Source organism: Stomoxys calcitrans, chromosome 2, assembly GCF_963082655.1.
Source record: "Stomoxys calcitrans chromosome 2, idStoCalc2.1, whole genome shotgun sequence".
NCBI lineage: Eukaryota > Metazoa > Arthropoda > Insecta > Diptera > Muscidae > Stomoxys > Stomoxys calcitrans.
This window is the reverse complement of record NC_081553.1, coordinates 18,901,363-18,913,912: the sequence shown is the minus strand read 5'-3', so window position 1 is coordinate 18,913,912 and position 12,550 is coordinate 18,901,363. Positions and strand designations below refer to the sequence as shown.

At 39.3% G+C, this 12,550-nt stretch overlaps 1 protein-coding gene across 6 annotated transcripts in view; it reads left to right on the top strand.

Moving 5' to 3' along the window:
* The window catches only part of LOC106091387 (uncharacterized), a 509,131-nt gene extending 498,609 nt beyond the window's left edge, over positions 1–10,522 (top strand). For 4 of the 6 annotated variants that reach the window (XM_059363451.1, XM_059363449.1, XM_059363450.1 and 1 more), the window contains one exon: positions 9,358–10,520. Coding sequence is in view for 1 of the 6 variants with exons in the window: in XM_059363454.1 (XP_059219437.1) it covers positions 9,358–9,378 (21 nt within the window). In the remaining 5 variants the exon portion in view is untranslated. Of the gene's footprint in view, positions 1–9,357 lie in introns of all 6 variants that reach the window. The other 2 variants (XM_059363454.1, XM_059363453.1) reach the window with 2 other exon arrangements.
* Positions 10,523–12,550: the final 2,028 nt, after the last annotated feature.

Genomic DNA, 12,550 nt, shown 5'->3' with positions numbered 1-12,550 from the left:
TAACCCATTTACAATCCCAACCGACCTACACTAATTAGAAGTTTTTGTGCATAATTTCAAGTGGCTCCTGCTGCCGTGGATCGATAGACCAATTCGGCGGCAATTTAGAGGTATGAAATCCAACTCAATTGAAAATGAATCCCACGAACATTTAACCAAGCGAAGTCAGGAAGATTTCCCGCATACAAAAGTGTGCTGTCAATTTTTATGGCCGAGTGTGAGCCGCTTGCCACCTGGCGACATTGGCTTTCAACTCATGTTTATACTCTCCACCATACAATGGGGGTATACTAATTTCGTCATTCTGTTTGTAACTACTCTAAAGATTCGTCTGAGACCCATAAAGAATATATATTCTTGATCGTCGTAACAATTTATGTCGTTCTAGCCATGTCCGTCCGTCTGTCTGTCCGTCTAATCTTGATCTTGGGTCTTGACTTCTTGAGCCTCTAGAGGGCGCAATTCTTATCCGATTTGAATGAAATTTTGCGCGACGTGTTTTGGTATCACATCCAACAATTGTGCGGAGTATGGTCTAAATCAGTCGATAACCTGGCATAGGTGCCTTATAAAGCGATCTTGAATCTTGACTTCTTGAGCCTCTAGAGGGCCCAATTCTTATCCGATTTGGCTGAAATTTTGCGTGAGGTATTTGGATATGGCTTTCAACAACTGTGATGAGTATGGCGCAAATCGGTACATAACCTGATATAGCTGCCATATGCCATATAAACCGATCTTGGGTCTTGACTTCTTGAGCCTCTATGGGGCGCATTTCTCATCCGATTTGAATGAAATTTAGCACAACGTGTTTTGTTATGACTTCCATCAACTGTGCTAAGTTAGGTTCAAATCGATCAATAATCTGATATGGCTGCCATATAAACCGATCTTGAATCTTGACTTCTTGAGCCACTAGAGGGCGTAATTCTTATCCGATTTGAATGAAATTTAGCACAACGTGTTTTGTTATGATTTTCAAAAACTGTGCCAAGTATGGCTTAAATCGGTCAATAACCTGATATAGCTACCATATAAACCGATCTTGGGTCTTGACTTCTTGAGCTTCTAGGGAGTACATTTCTCATCCGATTTGAATGAAATTTAGCACAACGTGTTTTGTTATGACTTCCAACAACTGTGCTAAGTTAGGTTTAAATCGATCAATAACCTGATATAGCTGCCATATAAACTGATCTTGGGTCTTGACTTCTTGCCAAGTATGGTTGAAATTGGTTCATAACCTGAGATAGCTGTTATACAAACCGAGCTGGGGACTTGACTTCTTGAGCTTCTAGATGGCGCAATTCCTATCCGATTTAGCTTAAATTTTGCATGACATATTTTATTATGACTTTCAACAACTATGCCAAATAGGGTTCAAATCGGTTCATAACCTGATATAGCTGCCATATAAACCGATCTGAGATTATGAGTTCTTGAGCCTCTTAATGTCGCTATTATTATCTGATTTGAGTTAAATTGTGCACTACGTGTTTCTCTATGACTTTCAACAACTGTGCTAAGTTAGGTTCAAATCGGCCAATAACCTGATGTAGCTACCATATAAACCGATCTTGGGTCTTGACTTCTTGAGCCTGTAGAGGGCGCAACTCTTATCCGATTGGAATGAAATTTTGCACGACGTGTTTTGTTATGATTTCCAAGTATGGTTCAAATCGGTTCATAACCTGATGTAACTGTCATATATACCGATGTGGGGACTTGACTTCTTGAGCCTCTAGATGTCGCTATTATTATCCGATTTGGCTTAAATTTTGCATGACATATTTTATTATGACTTTCAACAACTGTGCCAAATAGGGTTCAAATCGGTTCATAACCTGATATAGCTGCCTTATAAACCGATCTTGAATCTTGACTTCTTAAGCCTCTAGATGTCGCTATTATTATCCGATTTGCCTGAAATGAAATGTACGCCGGACATTCAAGTTTATTATGGTCTGAATCGGTCTATAGCCTGATACAGCTCCCATATAAATCGATCTCTCTCATTTACTTCTTGAGCCCCCAAAGGGCTAAATTCTTAGAAGAACTCGACAAATGCGATCCATGGTGGAGGGTATAGAAGATTCGGCCCGCCCGATCTTAGCACCCTTGTACTACTTCTTTTAACCCAGTGATTATATGAATTAAGCCTTTTGGCATACAACCTGCTTCCAATCGATTTGGAATTCGCTTTAAATGTTCCTTTTGCAACAGATCGAAAGAGAAAAAAACGTTACTGCTTTGTCACTGCCATACTTGAAGTTCTATGGAAAAATTTCATAATGAACATGAGATAATGAACTAGAAAATTAATTATGTTCAAATGAGTATGAATGGATTCCATCGCTTGAATTAATTCGAAAGGCAATGCTGATTTCCACCAAACGAAAATGGTTTCCACAAAAAAAAAAGAAATCGCTAAATGAAGTATCAATGAGAAAGGGACAAAACTATGATTTAATGATGTGTAAATCCGAAAACCGCAGATTATACATTTTTATGTTACCGTGTAGTTGTGTTTTTTGTCTTTGTTTTTGCTAAACGATAAATTTAAATGGTGGAGTGGAAACAATTAATTTTGCAATACGTGCGCTAAACAACAATACAACAATTTTTATAATAATGGGGCAAGCATAATGATGATGATGTGAGTGCTTCAGCTTCGGCAGCACCAACTATTTGCAGATATGGGTATGTGGTTTGAAGTTTGTTTTGCTATGATCACAGTACAGACTTTAACATAGACAGCACATATGGAGAAGGGAAGTGATGTATCACAACCTTCAATTAAATTGCATTAGAATAACAAGTAGGGTGGTTTCGCTTTTCGTTTTTGCTCTTCTGTTAAATACATTTCTATTTGAAATGCCATTCACTACCATTTACCTCTATTTACACACATTCAAGTGCAAATTTATTTATTTTTTTTTCACGTATTTCTATACATTTTAAATATTTATAATAAACTGAAGTCACTCGCTCTCAACAAATGGCGATGCATTTAAACAGGCCCCAACCTTTAGTGAATGTCATGGAAGGTATGGCATGAAAAAAAATTCCATTCTCGCTCGATAGATTTGTTTGTAAATGCATTTCTAAATAGCTCGAGGTGAGCTTATGTGCAATTATGGAATTACCTGTGGAGTTGGATGGGTGAAGTAAGGAGTAAAATTTTGCAATGTTTCTGGCTAAGGTATTATGTGAGATTAACTTTGTCATACGATTTTTCAAGTAAAAAGGCGTTAAGTTTGGCCGGCCAAACTATGGATACCCACCACCTCGGGTATATATGTAAACCACACTTCATCAAAACCCGGTGAAAATTGCATACCTTATGTCCCATTGCAGTTATATCGAAATATGGTCCGATTTGGACCAAATTCTAGTAAGTACAAATCATTGTTCAATTGTGTATACCAAAATATAGGTCTTCTAAGAAGCTATATTTAAAAATAAACCGATCTAAACCATGAACGACACGGATGTCAGAAAGCCCAACATAAGCCACTGTGTCAAATTTCAGTGAAATCGGATAATAAATGTGCTTTCTATGGGGCCAAGACTTTAAATCGAGATATCGGTCTACATGGCAGCTATATCCAAATCCTGACTATTTTGGGCCAAGTTGCAGAAAAATCTCGTAGAGCCTAACATAACTCACTGTCTCAATTTTCGGCGAAATTGTACAATAATTGCGTCTTCTATGACCTCAAAACTTTAAATTGAGAGATCGGTCTATATGGCAGCTATATCCAAATCTGGACCGATCTGAGTCATATTGCAGATGTATGTCAAGAGGCTTAACTTAACTTACTGTTTCAAATTTCGGCGACATCGGACAGTAAATGCGCCTTTTACGGGCCCAAAACCTTAAATCGAGAGATCGGTCTATATGGCAGCTATATCCAAATCTGAACCAATCAGGGCCAAGTTTAAAGAAAGATGTCGAAGGGCCCAAGACATCGCACTGTCCCGAATTTCAGAAAAATCGGAAAATAAATGTGGTTTTCGTTAATCGAGAGATCAGTCTATATGGCAACTATATCCAAATCTGAACCGATCTGTGCCATAATGCAGAAGTATGTCGAGGGGCTTAACTTAACTCACTGTTCCAAATTTCGGCGACATCGGATAACAAATGCGCCTTTTATGGGCCCAAAACCTTAAATCAAGATATAGGTTTATATGGCAGCCATATCCAAATCTGGACCGATCTGGACCAAATTGACGACATCCTTCGTCAATGTGGCCTTATGAAACTCACTGTCCCAAATTTCAGCAAAATCGGACAATAAATGTGGCTTTTATGGGCGCAAGACCCAAAATCGGAGGAACGGTCTATATGGCAGCTATAACCAAATCTGGACCGATCTGAGCCAATTTAAAGAAGAATGTCGAAGGGCCTAACACAACTCACTGTTCCAAATTTCGGCGACATCGGACAACAAATGCGCCTTTTATGGGCCCAAAACCTTAAATCAAGATATAGGTTTATATGGCAGCCATATCCAAATCTGGACCGATCTGGACCAAATTGACGAAGGATGTCGAGTGGCCTTATAAAACTCACTGTCCCAAATTTCAGCAAAATCGGACAATAAATGTGGCTTTTATGGGCGCAAGACCCAAAATCGGAGGAACGGTCTATATGGCAGCTATAACCAAATCTGGACCGATCTGAGCCAATTTAAAGAAGAATGTCGAAGGGCCTAACACAACTCACTGTCCCAAATTTCAGCAAAATTGGAAAATAAATGTGGCCTTTATGGGCCCAAAACCTTAAATCAAGATATCGGACTATATGGCAGCTATATCAAAATCTGAACCGATATAGACCAAATTGGCAAAGGAGTTTGAAGGGCCTAACACAACTCGCTGTCCCAAATTTCATCAAAATCGGATAATAAATGTGGCTTTTATGGGCCTAAAACCCTAAATCGGAGGATCGATCTATATGGCAGCTATGACCAAATCTGGACCGATCTGGGCCAAATTGACGAAGGATGTAAAAGTGCCTAATATAACACACTGTCCCAAATTTCATTAAAATCGGATAACAAATGTGGCTTTTATGGGCCTAAGACCCTAAATCGTCAGATCAGTCTATACGGGGGCTATATCTAGATATAGTCCGATATAGCCCATCCTCTAAATTAACCTGCCTATGGACAAAAAAGAATTTGTGCAAAGTTTCAGCTCAATATCTCTATTTTTAAAGACTGTAGCGTGATTTCAAAATGCAGACAGACAGACGGATGTCCGTCCAATTATCGAAAAGCGTCCACCAGTGGTGTGATATGTGTCCTACCTTGTATGGGGAACTGGCAATATCTTTTCTTCAAAACTCATTTTTCAATCTCTCCTTTGTATGGTGCATACGCTTGGTCATTAAACTCGATTTGAAAAACAATGAGGCAGAAATTGATTCGCATGGCCGGTTTGTTAAAAGACAAACAGAGGAACATTTTATTTCTGTAAAAAATTTTGCAAAATTTCGTTTGCAAATGTCTGCATAGTACGGGCATTCCGTCAGTACATGCCTCCTGTCCTCAGGTCTTCCACACAGTCGCACAAATCAGTCGCGGACGAATTCCTCTGATGCAAAAATGCATTAAAGGAACCATGTCCCGTCAGTGTGAAGTCTAGACTTAGGCCGAAGCCAAAGTCTGGGCGGTCTCGGACGAATGTCGCGTCACGAATAAATTCGTAAGTCACCCAACCATTGTCACTGTTCGTCCATCTAGTTCTCCTCTTATCATCAAGACGTTCCAAAAGGAGTGCCTTGAGCCGCCCAACATCCCCATCTGCAAGCTCAGAAGCGGTGAGCCAATCCTTACGGACTAATGGAATTCCCTTTTCACACTATACAGAACGGCCATGTAACTCACGAGTAAATCAAGCGGGGGCGCGCCAAGCAATACCTGTAGTGCATCTGTGGAAACAGTCCTACACACAGGCACGCAAGCCAGCATTGCCACCCTGGCTTGGCTCTTTCGTCCTAACACTGTCGCAGCAATTCCGTGCCATATAGGCGCTCCATAAGTTGCGCAAGCAACAAAAAGACCACCATATTTGGAACGAACAGCGCGACGACTAAGACCTCAATCGCTTCTCAGAACACGCTTAACCATACCGGCTACTTCAGTCATCTTCTCCTTCTCCCGATCTAAATGGACCAGGAAACTCATTCTCTCCGAAACAGTTACTCCCAGATATTTAACGAGCGCTACATTCCTGATGCTAGCTCCACCAGATCGAATCGTTGGTGGACGATTCCGCGACAAGATGCCGTTGAGCAACATTGTCACGGTTTTGTCCTCCGCGACGTCAACACCAACACTTGCAAGCTCAACGCGAGTTTCCAGAGCAAGTCTGGAATCTCCTTCAACCAGGATGAGCAGGTCATCCGCATATGCACTGATTTTGAAGGACTCAGCGAGACGTCCCAGCAGGGGATCCATCTTGAGGTTCCATATATATGGAGCACAGATGGACCCCTGAGGGCAGCCACACTGAATATCCTTCCAAACCGTATCGCTAGCACCAACCACGCAAGATTTTCTATCACAGAAATAACTACGCCAGAGAGAAAGTTCCCGACAACCTATTTCGCCTAACCTCGTGAGTACACTACGCCATGAAAGGTACTCAAACGCGCCTTTGAAATCGTCAAATATGCCAAGGACATATTTGGCGCTCGATTCTCTCACACAGTTCTGCACTTGGATCCAGCCATCCACAGTGCTCTTTTCCTCCCGAAAGCCGAACTGGTACGGAGAAGTACCCTCCTCGTAGCCCTCCCTAAATCTTGTCACCATTATCCTCTCCAATACTTTTGCAAGTGCGGGGAGGAGACTGACGCCCCGATACGATCTTGCATTGCTCTTCCATCGTTCGGGCGTTTTGGGAAGGACTACGACTCGAGCACATTTCCACGTACGAGGGAAATAACCTACTTCGACACATCATATGAGGATCAACTCGACATGGTCAGGTATAACATTCCAGATGCTTCTACACATCTGTCCAGTCATACCGTCCATGCCAGGTGACCTCCCGCTTCTAAGCCGGCAAACACTATCCACTATCTCGACCCTTTCCAGACTTGGAGGAGGCACGATCATCTCCACACTGGGAGCCTGTTTTTGCTCATCCGCATCGGAAAAGAACGTTCCCATTAACACCCTAGTACACTCGTCCCAACAAGTCAACACATTGTCACCCACTCTAAAACCGCCCAAGTAACCCTGACTAGAACCCTGTTGCCCACTGCGCCGGCAAACGCGGTATACTTTGCCCCATGGATCATCTCTGTTGTCCTGTACAAAGTGATCTTCCTTGCTCCTAATCAACAGTTGCTTGTACGTCCTCAAATTTTCAATAACTGTGCTAAGTATAGCGTAAATCGGTATAGAACCTGATATAGCTGCCATATACCAAACTGATCTGAGATCTTGACTTCTTGAACCTCTAGAGGACGTAATTCTCATCCGATTTGGCTGAAATTTTGTACAACAGCTTCTCTTATGACCTTCAACATACGTGTCTAATATTGTCTGAATCGATCAATAGCTTGATACTGCTCCCATATAGACCTATCTCCTGATTTTACTTCTTGAGCCCCTACAAGGCTCAATTCTTATCCGAATGAAGTGAAATATTACACAATGACTTCTACAATGTTCAGCATTCATTTATAGTCCGAATCGGACTATAACTTGATATAGCTCCAATAGCATATCAGTTCTTATTGAATATTCTATGTTTGTCTAAAAGAAGATACCGCGCATAGAACTCGACAAATGCGATCAATGGTGGAGGGTATATAAGATTCGGCCCGGCCGAACTTAGCACGCTTTTACTTGTTATACCCACCACCGAAGGATGGGGGTATATTCATTTTGTCATTCCGTTTGCAACACATCGAAATATCCATTTCCGACCCTATAAAGTATATATATTCTTGATCAGCGTGAAAATCTAAGACGATCTAGACATGTCCGTCCGTCTGTCTGTTGAAATCACGCTACAGTCTTTAAAAATTGAGATATTGAGCTGAAATTTTGCACAGATTCTTTTTTTGTCCATAAGCAGGTTAAGTTCGAAGATGGGCGATATCGGACTATATCCTGATATAGCCCCCATATAGACCGATCCGCCGATTTAGGGTCTTAGGCCCATAAAAGCCACATTTATTATCCGATTTTGCTGAAATTTGGGACAGTGAGTTGCGTTGGGCCCTTCGACATCCTTCGTCAATTTGGCTCAGATCGGTCCAAATTTGGATATAGCTGCCATATAGACCGATCCTCAGATTTAGGGTCTTAGGCCCATAAAAGCCACATTTTATATCCGATTTGGATGAAATTTGGCACAGTGAGTTGTGTTGAGCCCTTCGGCATCCCTCGTCAATTTGGCCCAGATCGGTCTAAATTTGGCTATAGCTGCCATATAGACCGATCCTCTGATTTATGGTCTTACGCCCATAAAAGCCACATTTATTATCCGATTTTGCTGAAATTTGGGACAGTGAGTTGCGTTGAGCCCTTCGACATTCTTCGTCAATTTGGCCTAGATCGGTCCAAATTTGGATATAGCTGCCATATAGACTGATCCTCCGATTTATGGTCTTAGGCCCATAAAAGCCACATTTATTATCCGATTTTGCTGAAATTTGGGACAGTGATTTGCCTTAGGCCTTTCGATATCTTTCTTCTATTTGGCCCTGATCGGTTCAGATTTGGATATAGCTGCCATATAGACCGATCTCTCGATTTAAGGTTTTGGGCTCATAAAAAGCGCATTTATTGTCCGATGTCGCCGAAATTTGGGACAATGACTTGTGTTGGGCCCTTCGATATTTGTCTTCAATTTGGCTCAGATCGGTCCAGATTTGGATATAGCTGCCATATAGACCGATCTCTCGGTTGAACAATGACTTGTAGTTATAAGCATTTGGTCTAAATCGGATGATATCTATAAAGCTGCTATGGGGCTTAAGGTATGCATTTTTCACTGGATTTTGACGAAATGTGGTTCACATATATACCCGAGGTGGTGGGTATCCAAAGTTCGGCCCGGCCGAACTTAACGCCTTCTTACTTGTTTTTTTAATTTTTGGCATTACTTGGCATTGAGAATGTCAACTTGTTTTCTTTTGACATTCATTCTTTGTTTACATTTTCTCCTATTTGAAGACATTTTCAATCGTCAGATTTAACAACCAGAATGACGTTCAAGGGGCCTATCCACTTTATGACCTAACCTTCTATAAGGCCAACCTGGCTGCCATATATCAAACATAAAAATTGGAATCGCCTATTAACATCAATCTTTTTTTCTTTTTAGCCACCGTGTTGCAGATGTTAACACATGACTTTGAATGCCTAGGTTCGAATCCTGTCGAGAACATCTAAAAGCATTATAAGCAGTAGTTTTCCCCTGTGACAAGACTCAATAAATATGCAGGAAGTCTTCCCCTCTTCCCTTATACTTCACAGTGAATGTTTGTGGATAGATTTGCAAGTTTGCTTATAGAGTTGAAAGTTCTTTTTGACAAATCTTGATAATCATAACGCTAACTTTTCATATAGATTTACCTTGTCAAAGTTTGCCGAGTTTAGTATAAAAATATGCATATAACCAACATCATTTAAAGTAAAGAAATGTGCCAAAACAAAAACAAATTTTACAAAAATTGCCAAATTAAGTTGTAATTTAAAACCAATAATAATATTACGCTATTAATACAACTGATTGAAAGGAAATGGAAAAAATATAATCACCAAAAAATGGAATACCTCCTCCATTAGTTAAAAGTTTAACTAAACACAAACAGGACACACATATATCTCAAATGCCTAAACAAAACAATAAGAAAAACTTTTAATATTCCAAAAAAAAGAACCCATGCAGCTATAATAGTCTATAATTAATTACAATGTGCTGCCAAAAATTATACTTTTAATTAAAAGTAATTTGCCTAAGGGACTATGGACTATTTTTTCAATAAGCATTTTGTCAGTTATAGAGGAAATAGAATTAATAAAAAAATCTGTTTTTTATATACATCACCGAAAGAGAAAAAGAAAAAAACACCCTGATGATGGACACACAAAATTTAGTAAAAACATGTTCTTTCATATACACAACATATTTATGCATGTTATATTGAAAATTTTTCACTAAAAAAAGGGAAAACAAATTTCTACAACAATAAAAAACGCTGAAAATGACAAATGTACATTAAACGATGACTCTTGAAATGGATCTATGAAACACTCTAACACACACACACACACAGCCATACCTACAAGCAGAGGTATTTTAAAGAGAATTTTAATATTTATTGCCTATGATGAAATAAACATTCATATACATACGTAATTGCAAACATATATACCTTTATAATAGATGCATATATATATATATATACATATACAACTACATATATATATATAAATTTATTTATTTACACCCATACTTACCATATACATAAAAACTTATTTATAAATGATGAAAACAAAAACATGAAAAAGAAATGCAATAAATAAATAAGAAAAAAAAAGGAAAACATTATTTAAAGGGTCTTTTGACCAGCAATTCCATTAACGAGTAAAACACATACTTTCACCAGTCACACACACACACACCCATACACACTCACAAAAACCCAAATGCAAAATCAAATACAGCTGCATATGCATCTGCATTAATATAAGTAAAAACTCTGACACACACACACACACACACCCTGCAAACATTTTTATTATCAACAACAGAACCTGCATGACCATTTTATTTTGTGCATCTATATTAATGTGTGTGCGTTCTAATTGTACAATCATATACACAAATATACACATAGCATAGATATATATATATATGTGTGTGTGTGTCGTTTTCCGCACCGACCGACTACACAAACATGCATATGTATTAAAGTATTAAATTTGTTAACATTGAATGATGACACGAGAGGGAAATACACAGAGAGAGAGAGAGAGCAAACATAATATAGAGAAAGAGAAAACGAGAGAGAGAGAGAGAGCGAAAAACGAGAGTTAAATATATATACACCGTATAATAATAATTTTAATATTAAATTGACCAAAAAAAAACAAAAACAAAAAAACCGATATGGGGTTTTCCCATAACATTTCGAAATAAAGAGTTACATACATATAATATGGGAATGTTATTTTATTCTAAGCTTTCACTGCAATCGTGGTAAGTAGACATATCATCATATCTTATATATATATCATATCTTACATACCCTTCACCATGGATCGCATTTGTCGAGTTATTTTCCCTGCATCTCTTCTTAGGCAAAAAAAGGATATAAGAAAAGATTTTCTCTGCTATTATAGCGATATCAAGATATGGTCCGGTTTGGACCACAATTAAATTATATGTTGTAGACCTGTGTAAAATGTCAGCCAATTCGAATAAGAATTGCGCCCCTTGGGGTCTCAAGAAGTAAAATAGAGAGATCGATTTATATGGGAGCTGTATCGGGCTGCAGACCGATTCAGACTATAATAAAAACGTATGTTGATGGTCATGAGAGGATCCGTCGTACTTAATTTCAGGCAAATCGGATAATAATTGCGACCTGTAGAAGCTCAAGAAGTCAAGATCCCAGATCGGTTTGTATGGCAACCATAACAGGTTATGGACCGATTTGAACCATACTTGGCACAGTTATTGGATATCATAACAAAACACGTCGTGCAAAAATTCATTCAAATCGAATAAGAATTGCGCCCTCTAGAAGCTCAAGAACTCAAGTCCTCAGATCGGTTTATATGGCAGCTATATCAGGGGTTGGACCGGTTTGAACCATACTTGGCACAGTTGTTGGATATCATAACAAAACACGTCGTGCAAAATTTCATTCCAATCGGATAAGAATTACGCACTGTAGAGGCTCAAGAAGTCAAGACCCAAGATCGGTTTATATGGCAGCTATATCAAAACATGGACCGATATGGCCCATTTGCAATACCAACCGACCTACACTTATAAGAAGTATTTGTGCAAAATTTCAAGCCGCTAGCTTTACTCCTTCTGAGTTAGCGTGCTTTTGACAGACAAATGGACGGACATGGCTAGATCGATACAAAATGTCGCTACGATCAAGAATATATATACTTTATGGGGTCTCAGATGAATATTTCGAGTAGTTACAAACATAATGACGAAATTAGTATACCCCTTATCCTACGGTGGAGGGTATAAAAATGCAATTTGTGTTTGTTTGTCGGTTTGTGTGTTAGTTCCGTATAGACTCAAAAAACGGCTGAACCGATTACCTAGAAATTTTCACAGATTGTGTAGGTTGGTCTGGAAGGAAACATATGCTATATAATTTTTTGATAACGGAAGTGGGGCGGATTCTCCCCTTTACCCCGAAAGTACTACCCAAAAATAAAAGTGGACCTGTCGGGACAATATGTGATTCAAATGAAAGGTATTCAAGAGTAGGGTACGAATTTCATAACAATAGTTGGGTCCAAGTACCAGGGGGGCCGCCCCA